At 60.2% G+C, this 27,358-nt stretch overlaps 1 protein-coding gene across 2 annotated transcripts in view; it reads left to right on the top strand.

Annotated features, from left to right (window-relative positions):
• Positions 1 to 228: 228 nt before the first annotated feature.
• Positions 229 to 27,358, top strand: part of AGRN (agrin) — an 87,953-nt gene continuing 60,823 nt past the window's right edge. Inside the window, exons 1-3 of one of the 2 annotated variants that reach the window (XM_069034767.1) lie at positions 361 to 676; positions 6,596 to 6,857; positions 25,496 to 25,516. In XM_069034767.1, the coding sequence (XP_068890868.1) occupies positions 482 to 676; positions 6,596 to 6,857; positions 25,496 to 25,516 (478 nt within the window). In that variant the 5' untranslated portion in view covers positions 361 to 481. Of the gene's footprint in view, positions 677 to 6,595; positions 6,858 to 25,495; positions 25,517 to 27,358 lie in introns of both variants that reach the window. The other variant, XM_069034766.1, reaches the window with a different exon arrangement.

Below are 27,358 nucleotides of genomic sequence, written 5' to 3'. Positions count from 1 at the left end.
GTCTCCTCACGTTGCGGCGCTGATTATCCATTAACCGAGGCGAGCTCCTTTCCTGGGGGCGGCGTTCGCACCGAGCGCTGCCAGCAGGGCGGGCGGGCGGGCGGCCGCGCTGCCTTCCTCCCTTCCTCCCTTCCTCCCTCCCTCCCTCCTCTCCCCCTAACCCCCGCTCCCTCCTTATCAGCAATTCAGATTGCATGCAAATCTGCGCGCTTTCTTCCAGGGCCACGGCAGCGAGCGCCGAGCGCTTCTCGGGGAGCCAGATCCCTCCTCCTCCTCCTGGGATTTTCCTCCTTCTCCCCTCCCCTGCTCTCCCCTCCCCTCGCTGCCTCCCTCCCTCCTCTCTTTCTTTCCTCCTTTTCACCTCCTGGAACAAAAGTGGCCCTTTCGGCTGCGCCAGCGCTGCCTGCGAGCGGGGCCGCTTTGTCTGCGCGGAGCGCCGGGGCACCGGCACCGCCACCGGGCCGCCACCGCCGCCGGGACCATGGGGACACCGCGGGCGGCCGGGGGCCGGGCGCTGCTGGCGCTGCTGGCGCTGGGAATGGCACTGGGATTGGCACTGGCGAGCTGCCCCGAGCGGGAGCTGGAGCGCAGGGAGGAGGAGGCCAACGTGGTGCTCACGGGCACGGTGGAAGAGATCATGAACGTGGACCCGGTGCACCACACCTACTCCTGCAAGGTAAAGCCGCGGGGGGGGAACTTTGGCCCCGTGCGGTTTGGGGTGGAATTGGGGGTTTTTAGGCTGCGGAGCGGCTCCCGCGGCTGCGGCCGGCGGAGGAGGGGGGGGGGGGGGAATCTCCGGAGGTTGCTTTTTATGGGCATTTCCCTCTTAGGCGAGATGCGGAGCTGCCTCCCAACTTTCCGTGCCCGGCTGCCGGGAAGGTGCTGGGAGCCTCTCCTGCCTCCAGCCGCTGCTCGCTGTTGACTTTAGCAGCATCTCGAGTTCCTGCAGCCCGAGCTATTGTTTAACCACCAACCTGGCCTCGGGCTATGGGGTTTTGTTATCTCCCCCCGAAGCTACGAGGCGGCGAAGTCCCGAGCAACCTGAAATCCCACCCGCCCGCTTGACAGAAAACGTGCCGGGCGCCTTAACCCTTGCCGGGGCAGGAATCTCGCTTGCAAGGACACGCTCTTCCCTTACCTTCTTCTCCCCGTTCCCCTTTTCCTCCAAAAAACCCCGCGGTTGGCGCCGAGCAGGGCCGGGGGTGATGCTGTGGTGGCAGAGGGGAAGGTGAACTTTCCCTGCAGCATCCCCCGAGCATCCCCCAGCCCCTGCCCGCCCAGCTGGTGCCCGGTGCCCGCTCCCAGCGCCCCCCGACCCATCTGCACCTCGCGGATGGGATCGCAGCCCCTCCAGGCGAGAGCAGGCACCGTCTGTTTGCAGTGTCTGGCACATCCTGGGTGCTCCGCGGAGAATTAATGAGCTGCTGCCAGCAGCGGGGCACAGATGCATGTGGCCACCTGAGGCCGGCGCGAGGTTGCCACGCTGGTGGCGAGGCAGAAATGCCCGGCTGAGAAAGAAAATCCCTTTTTCTCCCACCGCAGACTCGCAGCGAGGTGTCTGCCTGGCAGAAAATCAGCTTGCAGCAGCAGGGCAGGACTCTGGGCCAGGGAAAGCTGGGATGGGAAAAGCTGGGATGGGAAAAGCTGCCTGCTCAGCAGCTCTGCCTTTGCAAGGTGCAATCCAGCCCCAGCTGGAGCAGCCGGGACTGGAATGGAGCTGCCCGTGGTGGCTTTGTGAGAAGCACAATTCGTATTCCTGAAATTGGGAAGGGAATCTCTTCCCGGCCTTTCCCTGAGCAGCGCCCAGGAGAGGTTCGTGCTGCTTGCTCTGGAGTTTGGGATTTTTGCTCCTGCCCATTCCTGGTCTCCTCAGAGCACAGAAGAGCCGGAATGTGCTCCTGAGACACCATTCCAGCCCTGGAGTCGTGTAAAAGGGAAAGCAGGAAAGCTTTCTCCCCATCCCATTCCATCCCATCCCATCCCGGCAGTGCTGTGACATTCGGGAATTTCCCCAGGACAGTGGTTCCCTGTCCCTTTCCCTGCCCTTCAGCCCGTCCCGTGGCATTTTTAGTGGCGTCTCACGGTGTCTTTGCAGGGAAAAAAGCTTTGGAATGGGATTTGGGGTGTCCCAAGGAGCTGGACGCAGATAAATCTCCCGTCACTGCAGTGACTTGGGGATGTGCAGCTTTGCAGCAGCTCTTGGCTTCTCGCCCTCCTAACATCTCCCAAACTCTTGGAATTGTGTGGATTTTGCTGGATTGGCCACCCCTGCCGTTTATTTTGTTGCGGTTTTGTTTTTGTTTTTTTTTAACCAAACACTTAAATTCCAACAGCAATTCGGGATTAAACCTGACCCCCGGCTCCTGCTGTCCTTGCACTGCCCCTGCGGAGCTGGGATAAATCCAGGACCTTGCTGCTGAGGAAATTCCTGCCCCAATCCCCGCTGTCCTGCCCTGGTCGCTGCTCCCCAGACCCCGCCGTTATCTCCTGTCAGGTTCTTCCTTATCAGCAGAGGAAAGGCGAGGGCCCAGCGTGTGCGGGGAGTTCCACGCCCAAAATCCCGAGTATTCCCGGAGCTGGGTGGTCCGGGAGGGAGCGGGCACGCGGGGATCTGTGAATTCCTCACTGGGGCATTGTTCTCCCCAGCTCGGCTCCCAACCCTCCCAGCTGAGGGCTTTGATGGACGCCGATAAGCGCGAGGAGAAACGTGAAGTTAAGGTTAGATAAACACCCCGAAATCGCTGCCAGCCGTTCCTGCGCTGCCAGGGGAGCTGGGGAAGGCTGACAGCATTCCCAAAAAGTGGCTGCCGTGCTGTTTTTCCAAGGGATTTGACACTCCTGACTGCAGCTTCTGACTTCTTCCCAAAGCTGCTGCTGCTGCGGCTCCTCTGTGCTGGCATTGTCCCTTCCTGCTCTGACCCCCTGAAGCGCCTTTTTCTGGGCTATCCCGATGTGTAGGAAGGCAGCTGCTATTTATAGGACAAATCCAGGTTCTGTGAGTGCTGTAGGAAGCGTGGAAAAGGATGTGGATCCTGTTCCGGACAATAGAGGCCAGGTTTTGGGGGGGTTTTTTGTCGGGAGTTGCTGGGTCCTGGGGAAAGGGCAGGGAAAGGCCCAGAGAGGGACAAAAAAAGGGAGAGGGAAAGGTTGGGAGCGGAGTGGATTCTGGCTTTCATCTCCCAAAACTGCCAAAATTCAGTGACGACCCCGTTCGGTGCTTCCCACCCCGAGTGACAGCTCCTCCAGAGGGGACTTTGCTCCAGCTTCTCACCTGGCTTTACAAAGCCAAGCCTGGCGTTTCCCGCAGCGTATTCCCGGCGGGAATGTTCCTGCACAGGTGGTCCCCTTCCCCATCATGGGGTACACCCCGTGGCACGTTGGAAAATCCTTTCATTTCTGTTTATTTCATTTGTTTTCCTGCCCTTAAAACCCGCCCGTGCAAGGATCTGCTTGGATAAAGTTGTGGCTGCTCTTCCTCTGCCTCCCCGGCGCTGCAAAACCCCCTCAAAATCCAGCGTTTTCTGCTCTCCCTGGAAAAACAGAGCTCTCCGGGGAAGGGTCCTCCTCCAAACAGGTCCCAGCCCCATTTTTTCCTCCCTCTCCCTTCCTCTTCCCCGCGATCCTCGCTGCCGCCGGTGAGTCAGCGGTGACAAAGTCTTAATTGTGCGGCGCTGATGAATGGGATGCCCGCAGGTAACTGCGGGGCTTTGGTGCCTGCGCATCCATTCATTAGGGAGCAGGGCGGGGACGAGGCCGCCGGACTCTTGATGTTCTCGGGGAGTGCTGTGGCCTGGCTCGGAGCGCAGCAGCCACGCCAATTAACGCCAATTAACGCCAATTACCATCTGCTGCTGAGCTGGGGGAGAATTCAGCGCTTTTTTTTCCCCCCTCCAAAAGAAAAAAAGAAACCAAAACCGAGCTATGAAAACGCCCCGCGCGCGCCTTTCAGCGCCAGCCTCGGGCTGTGTTTTCTGCCTGCTGGAGGAGGTTTTTTCCCCCCTTTTTCCTCCTTTGTCTGGCAGGTTTTTCGCCCTGGTTTGCTGCTCACCTCCTCCGGAGCCTGCCCTGGGGCTGGAGCAGCAGCAGGAGGAGGTGGGGCTGCGGGAAGGTGTCTTGACTTGACTGCGGGGAGAGAGCAGCTCCAGCCCGGGGAGGAGGCTGGAGGAGCAGCTGGGGAGGCAGGAGGGGGTTGTGCGCGCAGGATTGAGCCCTTCACAGCTTTTCCAGGCTCACCTGGGCTGCCACGGCCGCTGGTGGCCTCGGGAGGGGCTGTCCCCTGCCACAGATGTCGCTGTGGGTGCTGCGATCCCTGTGGGATCCGGGAAGATCTCCGAGGCTTCTTCAGGGAGTCGCGGGATGGTTTGGGGCAGGAGGGACCCGCAGGGAGCAGAGTCCAACTTTTATCCCCGCACAGTCCCACCCTGGGCATCCCTGAGAGCTCCTGGGGAAGCTCCAGTGCCCCACCACCCTCTGGGGGAAGAAATGTTCCTGCTTTCCACCCTAAACCTCTCCTGGCACAACTCCAGCCATTCCTTCAGCTCCCGTCGCTGCTCCCAGGGAGCAGAGATCGGAGCCGCCCCTCCTGAGGAAGTTGGAGCCTTTCAAGACCCTCTCATCCCACCCCCCTCCGCGGCTTTGCAGGAGGCGCAAAACCTTTCCTGCCCTTGTCCCTTGTCCCTTCCCCGCAGCTTGGATTTGGGCTGTGCGGGCAGGGACACATCCCAGGGAGGAATTATCCCGTGTGTTTTGGAGCTGTGGGGTGGCTCAGCACCCCCGGGGGGCCGGCCCCGTTCCTGCTGGAGGATGAAGGGGTGTGGGGAACACGTGGCTGCCCCGAACGGGGCCGAGCTCTCCACGCCTGGGAGCAGCCGAGGCATGTGCGGCTGCTGTCACAGTCCCGCTTACACCTGGGGTGCTGGTGCAGCTCAGGCATGCGGGGGAGCAGGGCAGGGCGCAGTTGTTGGGATCATAATTGGGGTAATTTATTGCCTTTTTGGGATGGCTGCGCCGCCTGGGAGCTCAGACCCCCCCCCCGCCCCCACCAAGGCCGGGGTTCCGCTCCAAATGTTTCACCAGAGGGAGAAAGTGTGAGGAAAACAGGAGAAATAAAGGCCTAAACTTGGTTCTCAGCCTTGATTTGTGCCTGCAGGGCACAGGCGGTGCTGGATTCGTTCCCTTTTCCTGCTCAGCAGGTGAGGCTGGTGCGGAGCAGGAGGCTCTGGCCCCGTCCTGTGGCTCCTGTGGCCACAGGGAATGTGGGAATGACCCTGTTCCAGTCCTCCCAGTCCTGCCAGGGACGCTGTGCAGGAGCTTGGCTCAGGGTGAGCTTTGAAGCCTCTTCGATCAGGGCTGAGAGCTGGGCTGAAATTCTGGAGTCAGGGCTGCAAAAAAAAAAAATTCCAGGATTGATGACGGATCACAGGATTTGCATTCCCCAGAGCCCCCAGCGAGGCTTCAACCCCCAATCTGAACTCTGGAGCCTCAGATCTCGGCTGGAGACGCCGAGGGAGGGGATGGAGAGGAATTTGGCAGAAAAGTCTCTGTGTCTGAACAGCCCCTCGGATCCAGGGAGGGGACACCTGAAGGGCCACCGGGGCAGAGGCAGAAAACTGGGAATTGTTCCTTTTCCAGCAGGATTAGATCTGCTCTGGATCTAAATCCCCTCCTGGACCGTGTCCCCACCGCCACCCCCAGTGTCCCCCAAGGGTGGGGGATGCCTGGTTGCCCGGCCGTGTGGGAATATCCATTCCCTGCCCCTTTTCCCCTTTGGCAATGCCCTTCTGGAAGCGGGGACAGGTGTCCTGACTTGGAGAGGGGCTCCAGACCCCGTAATCTCGGAGCCACCCCCTCCCTGAAGGCTTTGGGTGCTGAGGTGCCCTCGGGGCTGCGGCAGGAGGGACACCTGTGGTGACAGCCCAGCACAAAGCCCCGGTGAGCTGTTCCCATTCCAGGGATTCTGTGATTCCCTGCCCGGGGGATTTCTCACCCACCAGGAGAGGATGGGGACAGGATGGGGATGTGTCCCCAGTGTCCTGTGTGCCCTCAGAGCCACGTGGCAGCTGCTGCTTCCTCTGTGTGGGGTGGATTTCTGGGCGCAGGGGGACGAGCCAGTCTGGGGACACTGGGAACACTGGGAGAGAGGACTGGGAAGGGCATCCTGTGGCCTGAAGTTTGGATGGGTAAAGGGAGAGGGGCTCCCTTGGCTGAATCCTCCATGATTTGGGACAGGGAGGGGAAAGAGGAGGGCAGAGAGGGGAAATGGGAGCCCAGGAAGGGGAAATGGGAGCCCAGGAAGAGGAAGTGGGAGCCCAGGAAGGAGAAATGGGAGCCCAGGAAGGGGAAGGGGGAGCCCAGGAAGAGGAAATGGGAGCCCAGGAAGGGGAAATGGGAGCCCAGGAAGGGGAAATGGGAGCCCAGGAAGAGGAAATGGGAGCCCAGGAAATGGGAGCCCAGGAAGTGGGAGCCCAGGAAGAGGAAATGGGAGCCCAGGAAGGGGAAATGGGAGCCCAGGAAGGGGAAGTGGGAGCCCAGGAAGAAGAAATGGGAGCCCAGGAAGCCCGACGACCCCCTGACCTCTCTCCCCTTCCCCTGCCAGGTGCGGGTCTGGCGCTACCTGAAGGGCAAAGACATCGTGACCCACGAGATCCTGCTGGACGGGGGCAACAAGGTGGTGATCGGGGGCTTCGGGGACCCGCTGATCTGTGACAACCAGGTGGCCACGGGGGACACGCGCATCTTCTTCGTGAACCCCGCGCCGCAGGCGCTGTGGCCGGCGCACCGCAACGAGCTCATGCTCAACTCCAGCCTGATGCGCATCACCCTGCGCAACCTGGAGGAGGTGGAGCACTGCGTGGAAGGTGAGGCTGTTCCCGGGATTTTTCCGGGATTTTTCCGGGATTTTTCCCCTGCTCTGCGAGGGGTGGGTGGTTAAGGGGCGTCCTGCTGGTTTGGGTGTGTTCGGGGTGGGGGTGCTGGCACTGATTTTGGGGTCGGTGGGGATTTGGGGTCATCCTGCAGTTCTCTGTGTGTGTGTGTTTAGGATGGGTCGCTCTGGGCTGTGGGTCCTGGAACAGGCTTTGGGGTCAGAGGTTGATGGGTAGGGGATTTGGGATCATCCTGCAGTTTTATGGTGGTCCCTAATGGGATTTTGGAGCCCCCAAAGCCTTTGCTGAGCGTGTCCCGAGAGCAGAGGAGTGAACAGGGCCAGGAATGCAGGAATTCTGCTTGGACAACAGAAAAAACCCCAGGACTGGCTCCCTCCTCCCCTCGGATCCATGGCAGGGAGGCCATAACCCCTTTTTCCAGCTGGGAATGCTGACGGGGGGAATGACCCTGCTCTGGGTCAGCAGCTCAAGAGAGGCTGCCCTGGGTGGGATTTTGGGAGAGGGAAGGAGAATTTTTTGTTATCCCCACGATGAAAAATGGGGCTATAAATACAAAACACCCATAAAAATAGGGATCTAAAATTCTGCCCTATCCCGGGAAGCGCCAGTCCTGCTCCTGCCTCGCTCCGAGGGAGGGAGGGAGGAGTGTGAGTGTGAGTGGGGCTTTTGGAGCAAATTTTGGGGAGGTTTCTGCCCTCCCCGCTGGGATTTGGGGTTTTTCACGTGTCCTGCTGGGAGCTGGGGTGGTGCTGAAGGACGGAGGAGGAGAGGAAATTCTGTGGAGACCTCGGAGCGGCCTCCCAGGAGCTGGAGCATCCTACAAGGAGAGGGGTTCCTCAGCAGGAGGAAGGAGAGAAGGGTTCAGGCTGGAACAGGGGGAATTCAGGCTGGATATTGGGGGAAAAACCCTTCCCTGCGAGGTGGGGAAGCCCTGGAAGTCCGTATTCCATGGATTCCTGGGAATCCATGCCTGGGAGTGTCCCAGGCCAGGCTGGACGGGACTTGGAGCACCCTGGGATAGAGGGAGGTGTCCCTGCCCGTGGAATGGGATGATCCTTAGGGTCTTTTCCAACCCCAACCACTTCATGCCGTCCCTTCAGGCCCTCAGGAGCTGAGGAGGGATCGGGATCCATGGATTTGGTGTGGGATTGGGACAGGTGGCTGGGGCTGGCCCCAGCCCTTCCCTCCCATCCAGCATTTTTGGGGAAGGGTTCTGCTGCTGCTCCTGGGCATGTCCAGACTCTTCCCTCCGAGCTTTAATTCCCAATCCTCAGAGATCCAAAGGATTTCTCCTCATTCCCTGCCCTGTGCCAGCCACTGATTCTTCCCAACATTTCCTGGGATCATTTCCTGCAGACTTTGTCCCTTCAACTCAGCAATTCCCCCTTCCCCAGGATGCTGCTGCCGTGCCAGGGGGGCTGCTGTGGGAATGTGGGAACTGGGAAGGGCTGGAAAAGCACCTGGACACCCCCCCTGTGCCGGAGCTGATTTCTCCCAACCGCTGGAATTGCGAGAAATCCCAAAACCGGGGGGCTTTGAGTCGCTCCCACCCCAGGGAGCTCCGGGTGCTGCTCAGGGCAGGTGGGATTTTTATTTTGGCATCCAGCTGACTCGGCAGCTGCTCCACTCTTCCTGGGAAAGCCATTCCTTGGGGTCACATTCCACGGATTTCCCGCTCTTCCCGCACCTTGGAAGTTCTCGCTGTGTTGAGTCCCCTCCCCCCGAGCCCTCTGCAAATCCCTTCCAGCCCACCCAGCTCCTGGAAATCCGGGAAAAGCCAGGCTTGAGGAGCTGCTCCTGCCACCCTGGTGAGCATTCCCGAGCTCCCAGGCTGGGAATTCAGCTCCAGGACTCGTTTTCCCATCGGCTCCTCCAAGCAGAGCTGCTCTTTGCTGCACTTTGGAGTTTCCAAACAAACCTTGGAGGGCTTTTTGCAGAAGGAATTGGAGGAATGGAGGCAGCTGAGTGGAAAAACGCGGATGTTTGGGAGTTTATCCTCGTGTCCTGTGGCTCCAGCTTGGAAAAATCCGAGACATCCGAGTCTTGTCTGGGAAGGGAGGTCAGCCCAGGGCACCCCCGGGAGGCAGCGCAGGTTGGAGGGGAGGCAGAGGAGTTCCAGGAGGTTTAATTGTGGTGGAAAGGCCTGGAGGGGAATTTCTGTGGGGTTCAGGGGCATCAGGAGCAGCTCTGGGGCTGATTGGGGACATCAGGAGCAGTTTTGGGGCTGATTGGGGACATCAGGAGCAGTTTTGGGGCTGATTGGGGACATCAGGAGCAGCTCTGGGGCTGATTGGGGACATCAGGAGCAGTTTTGGGGCTGATTGGGGACATCAGGAGCAGTTTTGGGGCTGGTTGGGGACACGAGGAGCAGTTTTGGGGCTGGTTTGGGACATCAGGAGCAGTTTTGGGGCTGATTTGGGACACAAGGAGCAGTTTTGGGGCTGGTTTGGGACCTCAGGAGCAGTTTTGGGGCTGATTTGGGACACAAGGAGCAGTTTTGGGGCTGGTTTGGGACATCAGGAGCAGCTCTGGGACATTCTGAGGACACTGTGGGCATTTTTGGGGCACTGCTGTGACCAGAGTTCAGGAGCCTTTGAAATTCTGCTCCATGAAAAAACTCGGGATGTGCTGCAGGTGCTCCACAGGTGGAAAAAAGTCCCTTTCATTGGAACTGCAGCCATTCCAGAGCCTTTCCCTGATTCCCATCCCTGTGGGAAGAGCTGCCCCGTCCCCGCTGCCTCTTTTCCCACTTTTCTCCTGGTTTTGCCCCTGCACAGCAGCTCAGTTCCCATTCCAGGCTCCTTCCCGAGGCTCCCAGGAATTCAGAGGGCTCCTCTCTTCCCGGGAATTTGGGAGAGGTGGCTGGGGCTGTGCTCGCTTCCCGTGCTCTGCTCGCCCTTTCCACCCCTGCAATTCCATTGAATCCGTCCCTGGCATCTCCCTGTGCTCCGGAGCAGGCAGGGAAGGGGTTGATGTGTGGGTTTTTCCCTCAAAAAAGTGGTTTTTCCTTTCCTTCCTCCTCTCCCCGGCTCTGTTTTCCATCAGAGATAACGAGAGCAGCATCAACACCTCTGTCCCAGGAGGGCCATGGAGTTCTCCAGCAGCTGGGAAATGTGGGAAACAGGGAAAAAAAGGAGTGGAGAGGGGAAAATCCAGCCCTGGGGGCCCCTTCCTGCCGCCTCCTCCGGGGGCTGGAGCAGGTTTCCTCTCAGGGATGCCATGGAAAACGCTCTGGGAAGAGCATGGAGGAGAGGAAATTCCATGGAGACCTCGGAGCGGCCTCCCAGGAGCTGGAGGATCCCACCAGGAGAGGGGTTCCTCAGCAGGAGGAAGGAGAGAAGGGTTCAGGCTGGAACAGGGGGAATTTAGGCTGGATATTGGGGGAAAAAACCCTTCCCTGCGAGGTGGGGAAGCCCTGGAAGTCGGTATTCCATGGATTCCCTGGAGTGTCCCAGGCCAGGCTGGACAGGGACTGGATGCAGCGCTGGTGTCTCAGTGCTGCAGTGGCCCCCCAGCCCTGTCCCAGCCCTGTCCCAGCCCTGTCCCAGCCCTGTCCCCAACCCCAGGGTCCCTCCCCTCGGTCCCTGGCGTGGCAGAAATGTGGAACATCCCCCGGGCCTGTGGCAGGAGCCGGGAAGCTCCATTTGTTTAGCAAATTCCTGAGGAATTTTAATCCGGAGTGGGAGGCGGCGGCTCTGCCGCGGCTCCCGGGCCCTGCTCTGGCACATCCCGCTGCCCTTCCCTGCAGGAGCAGCTCGGGGGCTGCAGGGCCAGTGTCTCCCTGCCCAGGAGCCCTGGACTGGTCAGTGTTTGCCCAGTAGCCCTGGACTGACCAGTCTCTCCCTGCCCAGCATCCCTGGACTGGTCAGTCTCTGCCCAGGAGCCTTGGACTGGTCAGTGTTTGTCCAGTAACCCTGGACTGACCATTCCCTGCCCAGTAGCCCTGGACTGACCAGTCTCTCCCTGCCCAGGAACACTGGACTGGTCAGTCTCTGCCCAGTAGCCCTGGGCTGACCAGTCTCTCCCTGCCCAGGAGCTCTGGACTGGTCAGTGTTTGCCCAGTAGCCCTGGGCTAACCAGTTTCTCCCTGCCCAGTAACCCTGGACTGACCATTCCCTGCCCAGTAGCCCTGGGCTGACCAGTTTCTTCCTGTCCAGCATCCCTGGACTGGTCAGTCTCTGCCCAGTAGCCCTGGAATGACCAGTTTTAATCTGCCCAGGAGCTCTGGACTGGTCAGTGTTTGCCCAGTAGCCCTGGGCTGACCAGTCTCTCCCTGCCCAGCATCCCTGGACTGGTCAGTCTCTGTCCAGGAACTCTGGACTGGTCAGTGTTTGCCCAGTAGCCCTGGGCTGACCAGTTTTTATCTGCCCAGGAGCCCTGGACTGGTCAGTGTTTGCCCAGTAGCCCTGGACTGACCAGTTTCCTCCTGTCCAGGAACTCTGGACTGGTCAGTCTCTGCCCAGTAGCCCTGGGCTGACCAGTCTCTCCCTGCCCAGCATCCCTGGACTGGTCAGTCTCTGCCCAGTAGCCCTGGGCTGACCAGTCTCTCCCTGCCCAGCATCCCTGGACTGGTCAGTCTCTGCCCAGTAGCCCTGGAATGACCAGTTTTAATCTGCCCAGGAGCTCTGGACTGGTCAGTGTTTGCCCAGTAGCCCTGGACTGACCAGTCCCTGCCCAGTAGCCCTGGATTTGGGAACCCTTAAAAGTGTGAGGGAGACTCAGCTGCTTCTCCAGCCTTTCCCCCTTTCCCTTCTCCAGCCTTTCCCCCTTTCCCGAGCCCTCTCTCCCTGCCCCTTCCATGTTTGCACAACCTGTCCTGGCACGGCTCCTGCCCTGCCAGCCTGGAATTCCAGCTATGCATCCCTGGAGCGCCCCAGGATCCGGGGCAGCCTCCCTTGGGAAAGGAGCCAGGAGCTCCCAGGCGCTTCCCGGCCTCTTCCAGGGAATTTGGGCACTGCCAGAGCTCGCCGAGGGCTGCGAGGGGAAATCTGGGGGAGTGCCACTGCTGCTTTTTCCAGGGAATTTGGGCAATTTCCAGGGGTGCGAAGGGAAAATTGGGGAGGCAGCACCGGTGCTTTTTCTGGGGAATTTTGGTAATTTCCAGGGGTGTGAAGGGAAAATTAGGGGAGGCACCGGTGGTGCCTTTTCCAGGGAATTTGGGCAATTTTGAGGGAAGTGAGGGGGATATTGGGGACCTCCACTGGTGCCTCTTCCAGGGAATTCAGGGCGATTCCCAGCGATGTGAGGGCAATACTGGGGAAGCACCTGCCTTGCCCAGAGCAGCATTTTTAGGGGGATTTTTTCCCAGAATCCTGGATTTTGGACTCTGCTGCTGTGCTGGGAGTGGAAAACAGCTGCCCTGTGGTTTTTCCACGGAGCTCTCGCAGCCGTGCCCTCCACGGGCATGGAATTCTTTCCCACTCCGTCTCCCGGATGCGTCCCGTGGCGAGGTTTGTTTGGGGTTTTTTATCTCCCGTGGCCCAGCTTTGTTTTGGAGCCGCTCGCTCGGTGCAACATCAAAGGCTGGATTTTCCCACCCACTTCACTCGGGAAGAGCACGGGAAGCTGAGCCTGGAGGCCGGGCTGGGTTTGGATGTGGGGAATCGCTTTGGACACCACGGGGATTCTTCCATTTGGAAGCCATGGGGGAAAAACCGCCGGGAGCTTTTCGGGAGGGGATGCCCGGGTGGCGGCAGCAGCAGCATCCCTGCCACATTCCCTTTGAACTCCGCCTGCATCCCAAGGCTCCTCCTGCCTCCAGCTGATCCCACCCCGAGCTCCTGCGGCTCGTGAGAAGCCCGGAGCTCAGCGCTGCTGGCCGGGCCCCAGTTCCCAGGCTGAGGCAAGGGACAGCAATCCCAGCTGGAATTGTTTTTCCAAGCTGCTCCTTTCCCCCCTGGCAGCTCCCGCTCAGGCTCCAGCCCTGCTCACACCTTGCACTTGCACTTTCTTTGCCCCAGGGAGCCTTTCCCAGCCTCTGGAAGCACCCTGGCTCCCTGGAGGCTGCCAGGGATGCCTCGGGAATGTCCCATCCCACAGCTCTGCCTGTGGATTCGGGGTTGCAGGCTCAGGGCTGGGGATGGTGTGGGGCTCCCTCTGGATTCCCTCCATCCCAAATTCTCCTTTTCCATGGGGTTTTCACCCTTCAGGCCGGGCTTTTCCCGCCTGGAAAAGGAGGAGTGCAGGAAGCCAAAGGGGTTTTAAGAGGGTGCTGGGACATTCCTGCAGCTGCAGCCTGTGGATTATCCCTGCTCCTCCTCCTCCTCCTCTCCGGGAGCATCCCACTGGGAGCCTCCCGCTGGCCAGGGGCACTGGGAGCGCTGGGCCCTGGCGTTTCCACGGCCTCTGGGCAGCAGCCGCAGTGAGTGACCAGCGCTGCTCCGGCCCCGGGGGAGGATGTTGGACGTTCCAGCCCCTCCGCCCGGCCCAGGCGTGGGAACCCTTTGGAGAAGCGCTGGAATCCATCCCGGGAAGCAGCAGAGGGGGCTGGAGCTGCTGCCCTGGGGATCTTGGGGACCCTCTGGCTGCCACGTCTGTTGTGATAAGAGAAGATCCAGCTCTGAATCCCGTTCCTCAGGCAGAATCCCGTTTTTCACACGCAGTCTGTGCCTTCTGCTCTGTTTTCCAGCGGGAATTTTCCCTGAGACCTCTGAACCCTGGCCCCGTGCCCTGGGATCTGCAGGACGGACGCTTCCCGGCTGTCCATCTGTCCAGAGGGCTCCCAGGGGGGTGGCCAGGGCAGGACAGGGGTGGCACTGAGGGGTGGGGACTGACCCCTCTGGCTGCTCCAGGGGCAGGGAGGGGAGGTCTGGGAGATTCCTGCTGGAAGCAGGAATTTAGGGATGAGGAAGGATGCTGCAGTGGCTGTGGAAGGGAATCGGGATTGGGATTTTCTTGCTGCTTGATGCTCATAGAGGGGCATGGCCAGGACAGGAGGGGGGGAATTTTTCCTCCTGTGGCATTCCCTGGATCCCAGTGTGGGATTCCAGGGCTCTGCTCCCTGCTCTGCCAGGTGCCGTTCCCGGGCTGGCCCAGGGCTCCCGGGATTGTCACAAACCCACGGCCCAGGGTCCCTGTGGAAGTGGCATCGCTGCTCGTGCCCCGTGCCCGTTCCTGCCACCCCTGTGCCACGGAGGAGGAAAAGCGACTTTAAACCCCCCAAGGAGCAAAGGAAATTTCAGGAGAGGCCACACGGGTTCCTGGAGGGAAACTGGGACACTGGAAAGGCTCTGGAGCTGGGCAGGAAGGGTTTTGGGAAGTTGGGATGTGCTGCCTGGGGCAGTGTCCGTGCTGGGAATGTGGGCTCACAGAATTCCCACTGGGAGCTGATCCCGTTCAGTTCTGTGCCAGCAGCAGGAGGGATTTGGGGTCTCCGTGCCGGAATGGTGGAGGCAGGGATGAATCCTGGATCTGGCCTGGGGAGGGAAGGGTTTGTGGGGATCCCGGAGCCTGCCCGTGGCTCTATCCCTGCGGGATAACGTCACACCTGACCCCAGACTGGCACCCTTCTGCCTCCGGCCTGTGGGATCCGCGTGGGAATGTGGGAATGTGCCCTGCCCCGGCCCCGTGCGTGTGCCAGGAGGGAGCTGGGAGCAGCTGGCACTCGTTTGGAGCCTGCTCCAGATGAAAGCCTTTCCCTTCCCAGGAAATCTCCCGTGTCCCGCATCTCCATGTGTCGCATTCCCTGCGCCCTGGGGGAGCTCAGGGTCACCCTGGGCACCGATCCCGGAATCCAGGCCGTGGGTGGTGGGGTCAGGGGGGTGGGAAAAGTCACATCTCGCCTCTGGAATGGACAGAGAATGGATAGCTGGCTCTGCTGGATCCTTCCAGCTGCACCACAACGAGGTGTTCCGAGTGAAAGTGGGGGAATTTCGGTGGGAGATCGGGAAGAAATCCTTCCCTGGGAGGGTGGGGAGGCCCTGGCACAGGTTATTCCAGGGATTCCCCATCCCTGGAAGTGTCCAAGGCCAGGCTGGAGCAACGTGGGACAGAGGGATTTGTCCCTGCCCACGGCAGGGGTGGCACTGGCTGGGATTTAAACCCCATCCAAGCCGTTCCATGATCCCATAACTCATCCAAGGGGTCGGTGGCTGCTCCAATCCCAGCTCCAGCCCCGCACCTGCAGCTCCAGGCAGCTGAAATCCCGGGAACGCTCCGGGGGTGCCCAAATACAGCAATCGTTGTTCCCGGGCCCAGAGCCGCCCACGTGGGAACCAACACCCCAAAATCCATCGGAATTTGTTCAGGAGAAGCCTGGCTGAACAGAGGGAGTGTGCAGTGGGGTCCCTCCCGTGGGGAAGGGGCTGGAAGAGGGATGGGGCTGCAGAGGGGACGTTTGGGGACATGGGATGAGCAGTGCGGCCTGGCCGGGGTGGTGGGGACCATCTCCAGCTTCCGGGGGCTTTTTCCTGGAAAACGAAGAGGAAAGCAATGGGATTCCAGAGGGGAAAGCAGTGGGATTCCAGGGGGAAAGCAGTGGGATTCCAGAGGGGAAAGCAGCGGATTCCAGGGGAAAGCAGCAGGATTCCTCGAAGCACTGGCTGTGGGATGAGGATACGGGATGAGGATACGGGATGAGGATACGGGATGTGGATATGGGATGAGGATACGGGATGAGGATACGGGATGTGGATACGGGATGAGGATACGGGATGAGGATACGGGATGAGGATATGGGATGAGGATACGGGATGTGTATATGGGATGTGGATACGGGATGAGCACCGGGGATGCTCCCGGGGAGCAGCGAGGCGGCTCCGGCGGCTCCGGCAGCGCTGTCCCTCCTTCCCTGGCAGAGCAGAGCCGGGCACATTCCTGGGCCCTGACTTCAAAGGCTGTTGCTGGATAACAGAGCCCGGCAGCCCTGGCAACCCTGGCACGGCCCTTGGCAGCAGCTGCTGCTGCTGTTCCGGCCTCGTCCAGCCCCCGTTTTCCCTTCGGCCTCAGCTTTTAGGGACAGGAGCTTTTCCCTGCTTTTTCTCAATCCTCACTGCCCCTTCAGCCTCAGATTGTTGGGACAGGAGCTTTTCCCTGCTTTTCCTGGACCCTCGCTCCCCCGTCACCCTTTTTAAGGACAGGAGCCTTTCCCTGGCTCTGTCAGGTCCTCGTTGTCCTTCCCACAGGGAATTTTGGGTTGTGGTAGAGGGGAAAAGGGGCTGGGCTGTAGGGAACAGGCCTGGGGGGGCTGTGGGGTTTTTGGGGTGAATTCCTCGGGGGGCTGCAGCTTTTTTGGGGTGAATATCTGGAAGGCTGCAGCTTTTTGGGGTTACCCTCTGCTCTGGGGGACTGCAGATTTTTGGGGGTGAATCGCAGCCTTTTGGGGTGAGGGTGCAGCTCCTCCCCATTCCCATCAGAACCAGCCCAGGCTGCCCAGGGAGGAGCAGGGCCGGGCTGTTTTCCCAGCAGGATTTTCCCAGGTCTGATCCAGCCTTTTTCCCTGTGTTTTTTTTTTTCCATGTGCTGCCCCGTCCCCCGTGGATCATTCCTTAGGTAAGAACATTGTTCCTCTCTTCTTTTGGGGCCGGCCCCACAAGGATGCTTTTGTGGGATTCCCGGCTCCGAGGGCGTGTGTGGGAGGAGGATTCCTTGGATCTTGGATCCGCCTGTTCCTGGCAGGTGGCAGCAGGGCATGGAGGGCACAGAAAAGCTCCTCCCTTTTGTCCCCTGCCGTGAGAAAAAACCCCCTCTGTCCTGGTTAGGGTGTGGATAAAAATTCCCTGGCAAAAGCGGGATGTGCCCGAATCCCAGGGATCGTGAGGGTGGAGATTGGGATACCTGGAAGGTTTTAAAGCAGGAGTGTTGGAACAGTGCTGCTGCCACCCACGCCGGGCATCCCTTGGGGATGGATCAGACTCTGTTCGGCTTTGGAGCTTCTTTTTGGGGAAGAAAGAATTCAGATTTGGCCTCCTCAGCCTCCCGTGAGGATCGTTAATTCTCCCTGATCCTGGAAAAGATCCCAGCTCCTCTTCCCGACCCTCCTGCAGGCAGGAATGGTGCTGATCCTTCCTGATCCTGCAGACATTTTGCAGGACAGGGACAGGGAAGGGAAATTCCGGGAGCTGCAGGATTCTGGAGCAGGACAGGGAGATCCTGCTGCTGGGCACTGCCAGGCTTTTCCTCTGTGCCGCTTGGAGCCGTTCTTAAAGGGTTTTATTTGGGATTTTTCCATGTTTTCCCCCCAAAACCCCAGAGTGGGCAGCTCTGAGTCCTTCCTGGAACCTCCCAGCCATGCTGGACCCTGTGGCTGACCCCAAATCCATTCCCATCTCCTGCTTTTCCATGGCTTTCGTGCCAGGCACTCTCCCAGCTGTTTCCTCATCGTTCCCTTAAAAAGGCCCTGATCTCCTTGGGACTTTCATATCCCAGGATCTGCCCCTTGGATTTCGCTGTTCGGGATGGACCTGGGAAGGGCTGGGAAGCTCCCCTGGATCCCAGCCCTGCTCCAGAAGATCCTATGGCAGCAGGAGCTGTAGGGGGGGTGGGAGATGTGCTCCCACCTCCATGGATGAGGAAGGAATTGCCCTGGGAACGCGTCCTCGCCCTGTGTTCCGTGTTTTCCTTGGATTCCCTCCGTAAGCCCCGGCCTCGGCGCCGACCGCTGCCTGCAGTTGGTCCTGGCTTGGACGGGGCAAGAGGAAACGGCCTCGAGCTGGTGCCAGGCTGGACAGCAGCAGGAATTGCTCCATGGGAAAGGTGGGAGAACTTTGGAATGTGCTGCCCAGGGAGGTTTGGGATCCCCATCCCTGGAGGCGGCCAAGGAATGCCTGGACATGGAAGCGCTCCGGGGATGGGGCAGAGCTTGGACTCGATGGGCTGGGAGGGATTTTCCAGCCTGAATGATTCTGGGAATTCCTTGTGGAAGTGGGAATGTCCAGGGTGGGAGTTTGGGGTTGGACTCGGGGATCTTTGTGGGTCCCTTCTAGCCCAGGATATTTCCCATCCCATCCCATCCCTCTGGAGCCTGCTCTGAAGCCCTTGTTCCTTTTCCAAGAGGGGAAAAAAAGACTCTCCTGTTGCTGGAAAGGGAAGTGTGAGCTTCCCACCCAGCATCCCCTGGTAATTCCCTCCTGGAAAACAAACCCCACGTGGCTTTGGGATTTATGGAGCCTGCTCCAAATCCTCGGGATCATTTGGTCAAGTGGAGGAAATTGGGAGAGCTTTGCCCAAGGTTGTGACACTTGATTAACTCCAGGAGTTCCGTGGGAAACCCGAGCCGGTCCCGGCAGCCTCTGGAGAGCTGGGAAGCGGCTGGGAAGCAGAGGAAAGCTGGGAACAGCTCCCAGAAAAGGGTTTGGTGGCCTTGGTGGCATTTTAAGAGCACTAAAAGCAGCTCAAACTTTCATTTTTTTACTGTTTTCCTGATGCTTTGTGATGGTTCCCTTAGGTTATTCCTTAGGTTATTCCTGAGTTATTCCTCCCACGTCACAGATGCTCCAGGGAAACACAGCTTTGGCCTTTTAATGACAATTTGGAGGAATTTAGGAATATGTTCCTAAATCCAGGGCCATCTGTCCTAAACTTCCCAGGCCAGGGTCGCTCTCTTCCTGGGAATTTTAATGGGATGCGATGGGTCAGTGTTAGGAAGGGGCCAGGCAGGGAATGGGCCAAGCCTTTTATGGAATCATGGAATCCTTAGGGTTGGAAAGACCCCTGGGATCACAGAACCCGTGCAGGTTGGAAAAGACCTTTCCGGTCACGGAACCATGGAATGGTTTAAGGCTGGAAAAGCCCTCCTGGATCATGGAATCCAACCCTTAACCCAGCACTGCCGTGGTGGCCACCGAGCCACACCCCCACGTGCCACCTCTCTGGGATTTTGGGACATCTCCAGGGATGGAGACTCCACCAATTCCTTGGGCGGGATTCCCTGTGAATCCCACACTTCTCCAAGGCCATGCTGCTCCAGGGATTGGCTTTGCCTGGATGCTCTCCCCCAGCGCTTCCCAGTATTCCCAGTGTGCCAAGGACCATGGCCACCAGCACTGGGCATCCTGGAAGGGACCCTGGATGGTTTATTGGGATTTCTCCTGCTGGAATATCCCAGACCTCACCCCCAGGCTCAGGGAAGATGGGATGCGAAACAGGAATAGCTGGGGAAGAGGGATTTTGGGAATCGCACCCCAAATTCCTGTGAGGAAGAGGATGAGGGGCTGCAGTCCTGGATCAGAGCAGGATCCCATTACCCTGCCATGGGAATGCTGAGCGGGTTGGAGCAGGCAGAGCTGCGGGATCGGTGCTGGAATCAGGAGGGAATGGGATGAGCAGGCTGCTGATGGAGAGGGATGAGGGATGTCATTCCAGGGTCTCCATGGAACAATTGACAGGGAATTTTCTCCGGAGTTAAGTCCTGGGAAGGGAGGCAGCTGCCCTACATGGGACTCCAGCAACGGCAATTCTCCGAAGGGAAAGGGAAATGAATTTTAATGGGATCTTGAAAGACTTTAAATTTTCATGTCCCCGTCAATTATTCAGGACAGCGGAAAAGCGACTTAAAAGCGGCGTAAAGAGCAGAGGAGAAGGAGAGGCCGCGTGGATTCCTGCAGGGGATTTGCCTTTCGCTCCAGTGCAGGGAAACTGGGACACCGGACACGGGAGTTTAGGGCTGAGGAAGGATGCTGCAGTGGCATTCCAGAACGGGAGCTGGGATTGGGACTGAGAAAACGGGAGCGTGGGAGCAGGAGAAAGCAGGAGAACGGATAAAAAACCGGCGAAGCAGGAGCAGGGACAAAGCAGGGCACCCTCAGGAGAGCCCTCCGGCCGTGCCCCCCTGCCCGCGGCGGGCACCGCGGCTCCTCCCCGCTCCCCCCTTCCCGCAGCCCCGGGCGCTGCTCCCGGGCTCGGGGGGCTCCTGGGGGGGCTGCCCAGCGTCCCGCCCGTGGCACAGCTTTTCCTCGGCCAAGGCTGGCTCCTGTCCCGCTCCGTGCCCGCTGTCCCCCCGCTGTCCCCATCTGTGCGCGGGGCTGTGTCGCTGTCCCCGGCCGGCTGCTCCGGCCTTGCCGCCCTGCGCGGGTGCCCCAGCGCGGCTCGGGGGGCTCGGCAGCACAAACGGGGCTTTGATTCCCGCTGCCGGGAGCTGCCAGGCCTGGCTCCCTTCCCAGGAACCAGCGCCGGGCTCCAACAGAAGCGGCCTTTGTGTGAGCGCCGGGGCTGCGCTGGGGACGGGGGACACCGCCCCGCTGGGAATGGGGGACACAGCCCTGCTGGGAATGGGGGACACCGCCCCGCTGGGAATGGGGGACACCGCTCCGCTGGGAATGGGGGACACAGCCCTGCTGGGAATGGGGGACACAGCCCTACTGGGAATGGGGGACACAGCCCCACTGGGAACGGGGGACACAGCCCTACTGGGAACGGGGGACACTACCCCACTGGGAATGGGGGACACAGCCCTGCTGGGAATGGGGGACACCGCCCCGCTGGGAATGGGGGACACCGCTCCGCTGGGAATGGGGGACACAGCCCTGCTGGGAATGGGGGACACAGCCCTACTGGGAATGGGGGACACAGCCCCACTGGGAACGGGGGACACAGCCCTACTGGGAACGGGGGACACTACCCCACTGGGAATGGGGGACACAGCCCCACTGGGGATGGGGGACACAGCCCCGCTGGGAATGGGGGACACAGCCCCGCTGGGAATGGGGGGGACAGCCCTACTGGGAATGGGGGACACCGCCCCGCTGGGAATGGGGGACACAGCCCTACTGGGAATGGGGGACACAGCCCTACTGGGGACAGGGGACACCGCCCCGCTGGGAATGGGGGACACCGCCCTACTGGGAATGGGGGACACCGCCCCACTGGGAATGGGGGACACAGCCCCACTGGGAATGGGGGACACCACCCTACTGGGAATGGGGGACACAGCCCCACTGGGAACAGGGCGAAACAGCCCCACTGGGAATGGGGGACACAGCCCCACTGGGAACAGGGGGAAACAGCCCCACTGGGGACAGGGGACACCGCCCCGCTGGGAATGGGGGACACCGCCCTACTGGGAATGGGGGACACCGCCCCACTGGGAATGGGGGACACAGCCCCGCTGGGGACAGGGGACACCGCCCCGCTGGTGGCACTTGAGGAGCCTGGGAGATCCGCGCATCGCCACTGCGCCGCTCTCACCAAAAATAAAGCGGGTGCGGCTCCTCCTCTGACCCCAGCCCGGCGTCGTGCCCGGCAAAGGCGCCTTTGTCCCCAGGGCTGCGGGAGGAAACGGGGCCAGAGCGGCCGGGGTTGTGCCCCAGCCGGGATTGGGGCTGTCCCGGTGTCGGGAATGGCGCTCGGGACACGGATGTTGCTCAGGGAGGTGCCGAAGTGATGGCACCACAAAGGGCTGGTGCGGCTTTGTGTCCTCACAGCTCGGTCCTGTCCCTGAGGGATGCGTGGAGAGAGATTCTGGTGGGATTTAGGGTCCGGGGAGCTGCTTCCCGGGATTTGCTGTCTGTAATCACCTTCCCCGGTCCCCTCAGTGGGGCTGGGGATGGCTCAGCCCGCCGGGATCCAGCACTGGGGGGACAGCAGGGTGGCTCTGCTTCCCTCTGCTCCCCGAGGAGGGATCAAATCCAGCGCCGGCAGGGTGCAGGGAGGAGAATCGTGGAGAGGTTTGTGCCATACATTGGGAATTCTGTGGTGGTTTTCTGTGGAGAAGTGGGAATTCAGCACAAGAACCAAGAGATGATTTAGGGAAGAGGTGGGAAATCGCCCCTGGTGTGGGGAGCTCGTGCAGCACAGGAAAATCTTGGCTCTGGATGCCACAGGGCCTTGGAAAGGTCTTGGATCTCATCCAGTCCCTGCAGAAATTATGAAACCTGCCTTGGTTTGGGTCTCCCTGCTCTGAGCCTGTTCCCTGCAAGGACCTGCCTGCCCTGATCCCTTGGATTTGTCCGCTCCAGCCCTGCAATCCATGGAAAACCACTCTGCAGGTGGAGCACGGGGATGGCTGGGGAAGCCTGGAGCCGCTGCCACGTCCCCGACCAGCCCCGGGCTGTGGGGCAGGAGCTCCCGGAGTGCCCCGTGCCTGTTTTCCCCCTCTGGAAGCCGGGAGGGTGCAGGGCACGTAACTGTGAGCCCATTTCACGAATCATTTGGCCGCGATGAGGCAGGAAAGTGGGATTTAGGCGGAGTTTTTCCAGCTTAATCTGCCGGGATGGGATCAGATCCCTCAGCCCCCGCTGAACAAACTTTCCCTGCCGCCAATCCCAAACGTTTGTGCAGCACAAACTCTGCCCTGAGGGGTTTTTTTTTCCCCTTGTCCCGGACCCACGGCAGCTCCTTCCGAGTGTTTTTGGTGGTGGCGGAGAGGGGAAACCTCAAATCCTCGCGAAGCAATTACCGCTAATGAGACACTTCCTACACATCTGGTTCCAATCCTGGCGGCGTTTCGGGGACTTTCAGAGCTTGGGAAGGGAGGAAGGTGGAGGAATCCCGGCCTCTTCCTCTCCCTTCTTCCCGGCGTGGCTCTGGGGATGCTCCCATCCCAATCCCAATCCCAAAATCGCGGCTCTGCAGGGAGGCGGCTCGCAGGACGCTGATGCGCTGCCAGTTGATTGATCTGTGTCTGAGAGTGGGTGTAACGTGCTTAATTAGTGTGTAATTAACAACAGCGTGGCCCCAGACTCCCGAAAATTCCCGAATTCATTGCCGAGCGCCAGGAAAAGGAATTCCCAGGCTGCGTTTGCGGAGGGATTTCAGTATGAAGTTGCTGGGAGCTGTTTGTGGCTATCCCGACTTTTCCCAGCCCTTCCTCCCGGCTCCTGGACCCTCCCAGGTGGGGAATACCCACCCCAATCCCATTCCCTGGAAGGCAGCAGCTTCCCTTCCGAAGGAAAACCGGGAAAGGGACTCTCTGCCCTGCCCATGGTTGGTCTGAAGCCACTTCCCAGAGCCTCCTTTCCAGGCCGGGGATCTCCAGGCAGGGTTTTCCCAGGGAACAACGTGCCTGGCTGAGCTTTGCCCCGTGCTTTGGCCAGGAAGTGGCCCGGGAGAAACCCTGGGAGTGACTCAGGAGCCGCCTCGGGGGGTGGCCACACGTGGCTTCCCAGCAGTGCCACTTGTCCCAGACACCCGGAGTGACTCAAAGGCGCATCCTGGGTGCCTCGGGAGGGAAGGGAAGGGAAAAGCAGGGAAGGGCAGCTTTGTTCCGGCACCATCCTCCTGCCCTGCCTCTCTTCCCAGGAATATTCCCTGCTCCAAGCGCGCTGCTGGCCGGGGAAGTTTCCACAGGCGAGTGCCTGACCTTGGAACGGAGCCTCCCGCTCTCCTTTCGGGTTTTGTTTTATTTAATCCCGAGTAAAACAAACTTCTCTGCCTCTCCTTGATGTTCTCAGCGGCCTCGCGGAGCCGCAGCTCCGTGAAGGGGAAAATCAAAGCCCCGGGAATTCTGCTGGAGTTGAAGGGAGGGTCAGGCTCGGGGGTGGCTCGGCTCAATTGCACTTTTGTTCTGAAAATCAGAGGGGAACGTCTGGGCCCTGCTGGGCTGGGGGGGCTCCGAGGGACAGGGATGGATGGGAATTGTGTGGGATGGGGCTGGAGTGTCCATCCGGAGCTGTGGGGGGATGTGGCCGAGCACAGGAGAGGTCTGGAGTCACCCTTGGCTTGTGGCTCTGTAGGGTCAAGTGTCCAGTCTGGCTGGGAGGGTCTCCTGAGGGACAGGGAGCCATGGGATGGATGGGAATTGTGTGGGAAGGGGCTGGGATGTCCATCCGGAGCTGTGGGTGGATGTGGCTGAGCACAGGAATGGTCTGGAGTCCCTGTGAGTGACCCCTGGCTTGTGGCTCCTCAGGGCCAAGTGTCCAGTCTGGCTGTGGGGGCATCCCAAGGCCCTTCTGGGATCGTGTCCTGCAGCCCTAAATCAGCGCCAGCAGAAAGGAAGAGAGGGGGGAAAAAAACAGCTGGAAAATATCCCAGAGCAGCCTAAGTTATTTTGGGATTTTGGATTTATAAAAAGAGGAAGGAAAACAGAAGCGAGAGCCGAGCCCCCGTGGCCTGGGGCAGGTGGAATATTTGTGGCCAGCTCGGAGTTCCAGCTCTGCCTCCCTCAGCTCCGGCACCTCTAAATTCAAATTACGGGGATGGTGCTGCCTCCATCCGTGCTGTTGTCACCTGGCAGAGGAGGTGGCACCTCTGGCCCATCCATCCCTCCATCCATCCCTCCCTCCATCCCTCCATCCCTCCATCCCTCCATCCCTCCATCCCTCCATCCTTCCTTCCATCCTTCCATCCTTCCATCCATCCTTCCATCCCTCCTTCCATCCCTCCATCCATCCATCCCTCCATCCATCCATCCCTCCATCCATCCATCCATCCATCCATCCATCCATCCATCCCTCCATCCCTCCATCCCTCCATCCATCCATCCCTCCATCCTTCCATCCATCCTTCCATCCATCCTTCCAACCCTCCATCCTTCCATCCATCCCTCCCTCCCTCCCTCCGTCCATCCACACCCCTGGGGCTCTGTGAATAGAGGAGAGGGGCCAGGGGTTGGATTCCCCCCGTGGGACGGGGACCCCGCTTCCACAGGCAGCATTCCATGCTGCTCACGGGAGTTCCCCGATTCCCTGGATGGACAATCCAGGCTCCTCAGGGCCCTTAAAATGCTCAGCTGCCAACCCTGGCCCTGCTCTCTCGTCACCTCTGCCAGGACCTCGTTTCATCCCCTGCTCCGCTTCCCTCAGCCCCAAAAGTGCTTCCAGCCCTCTCCTTCAGAGAGGAGGGATCAGGCTGGGATGGGAGAGGGAAACATCTGAAGCCATGGCAGCTGCAGGTTTAGCTCCTGGACTGTGGTTTGCTTTCAGAAATTCATCCCTTTGCCCAGAAAATCCGTGGAATTTAATGGTTAATGGGAGTTCTGTGCCTGGGATATTCCCCAGCAGCTCCTCGAGTGCCAGCTCCTCGTGGATCAGATCCAGCGTGGTCAGGGTGGTCAGGAGTCGCTGCTGGGACGCTCCTGGTGGGATTTGTGCTGTGCTTGGCACGGTTTCGGTGTCCTGGGGCTCTTTCCCCCTGGTTTTGCTGGGCAGGATTTGTGTGTGGGATCATCGGGATCAGCAGGATCCGGCTGTTTCCCGGCTGCCGGCAGATTTGGGAGCTCCTTGTGCCACTCAGACGTGTTCAAATCCGTGTGCTTGGAGGGTGGGGATGGGAATGCACTCCCGAAGTGAGGCTTAACAGGGGAAGAACTGGGGCTTTCTGGGTGAGCTCTGGGGTTTTCTGGGTGTTGCAGCCGAAGGTGGCAGTGCCAGTCCTGTGTCCCTCTGCCCCTGGTCCTTCCCAGCCGGATCTGGACCACGTGGATGTCCCCAGGGCACAGCTTGGCCTTGGATTCCCTTCCGGGACCTGCTGCACGTGGGAAAAGAACCCAGGTCGGTTCCCTGGGAGTTCCTCCTGCTTTTCACCTGTGAGATTTGGATCGCTGGGAAGAGGGAGAAAGAATTCCTCGATCCTGCCTGGATGTGGGGCAGGATCCAGCCTGGAAAGGGCTGGGAGAGACACCTGGAAGCACCTCAGGTGGCAGAGGGGGCTTGGGGAGGTGGAAAGCTTGGGGGCTGCTCCTGTTTTCCTGCTTCTAACTGATTTCTTCTCTCCTTTTTCTCCTCCTCTGCTTTCTAAAGAACATAGGAAGCTTCTCGCCGGTAAGTGGTGGGGGTATCACACCAAAAAAAAAAACCCCCAAATTCCCATTTTCTCCATCCACTGGCTTAGTCCCTGTCATCCCCATCCCTCGGGATGTGCTGGAGCAATAGGAGCCTCCCGAGGTGTGCAGCACCCCCCGGCCCCTCGGGGCTGTGCTCACACCTCCGAGCCGCTATTGCTGTTAGATCACAGTTTGGGGAGCTCCCGGCTCCTCCCTCCGTGCCCCGCCCGGCTCCTTGGGTTTGTCCCCGGTTTGTCCCCGGCCTCAGGGCGGTGGCACCGATCCCCCGGAGCGCTGGGGGTGCGGAACTGTGATCTAAGGACTCCTCACGTAGCGCTTGCTTCATCTTCCTCTCCATGCTCAGCCTCTCACCTTCACCTGCGGCCTGGGGAGGGCGGGCGGAGCTCTCGGAGCTCGAACTGGGGCAAACTGGGAGGACTGGGCTGCCGAGCTGGCCTGGGGCGGGGGGGTGGTTTGGAAGGAGGGAATTCCTGTCCTCGTCCTGGCTGAGCTGGGGTGCTCCAGGTGTGGGGCAAGCGGAGCAATTCCTTGGGAATCTCCCAGGAAAAGCGAGGGAGGTGTGGCAGGACCAGTGGGGATGGGCTGGAGCTGGAGGAGGGTGGGCTCACACCGGGTACGAGGAAGAAATTCTTACAATGAGGGTGGCAAAACGCTGGCACAGGGTGCCCAGCGGAGCTGCCCCATCCCTGGAAGGGTCCAAGGCCAGGCTGGATGGGGCTCGGTTGCCAGAGGAGCCGAGGAGAAGGGATTGAGCCAGGAGTGCCCCAGATTTGGGGTTGGAGCTGCTCCTCTTCCCACTTTTCTGCTCACCCCAGGACCTTTAGGATCGCTGCCGACCCCAAAGCAGCTTTTTGGGGTGGTGTGGGGTGGGGCAAAGCTGTGCCGGCTCAGCTGCCAAAGGAACCAGGGGGAAGGGATTGAACCAGGAGTGCCCCAGATTCGGGGTTGGGGCTGTTCCTCTCCCCACTCTCGAGCTCCTGTGCTCACCCCAATAATTTCAGGTTTGCTCCTGACCCCACAGCAGCTTCTGGGGTGATTTGAGATGGGACAGAGCCGTGCCAGCCCAGCTGCCCTTGGGCTGGGCATTGTGCTGGCAGTGCCAAACCCCTGGAGCTGGGAAGAAGGGATTGAACCAGGACTGCCCCAGATTTGGGTTCGGGGCTGTCCCTCTTCCCACTCTCGAGCTCCTGTGCTCACTCCAGGACCTTTAGGATCGCTGCCGACCCCACAGCAGCCTTTTGGGGTGGGACAGAGCTGTGCCAGCTCTGCCCCCGAGTGCCGAAGGGGCCGGGGAGAAGGGGTTGACCCAGGAGTGTCCCAGCTGTGGAGGGAGCTCCATAAAACCGCTGCTCCTGGGTTTTCCACCCTGTCCGCGGCCCCGGCTGTGCTGATCCATGGGCTGGGCCCTGCTGATCCCGCCGGGAATGCCGAGCCTTCTGCTGGAAACGTGCCCCGCTGCCACGGCGCTGCAGAGGGGACACAGGGACGCCCAAATTTCCTGGGAAGCCGCACGCTCCCGGCCGCGGGAGGAGCACGGGGAACTTTTCCGAGCCGACAGCATCCTCTGCTGGCTGCCGCTTCCCGGGCCTCCCGCTCCTCAGGGATGCAGGGAATCAATCCTGGTGCCCCTGCTCGGCGCTCTGCGGGTGCCGGGTGAGGCTGGCAGGGGCAGGAGCCGGGGCTTGGCTGCTCCCGGGCTCTCCCGGAGCTGGTGGGAAGCTGGGAAAGGGTCTGGATTCCTGAGGATGCTCGCTCTCCTTGCTGTGCCCCATCCAGCACACAAACCCCTCTGGGGGCGATTTTCCAGCTGCTCAGGGGG

The sequence above is a fragment of the Aphelocoma coerulescens genome, chromosome 21 (genome assembly GCF_041296385.1).
Source record: "Aphelocoma coerulescens isolate FSJ_1873_10779 chromosome 21, UR_Acoe_1.0, whole genome shotgun sequence".
Taxonomy (NCBI): Eukaryota; Metazoa; Chordata; class Aves; order Passeriformes; family Corvidae; genus Aphelocoma; species Aphelocoma coerulescens.
Note: the sequence above shows the minus strand (reverse complement) of the source record. Positions and strands in the feature narration are given on the sequence as shown.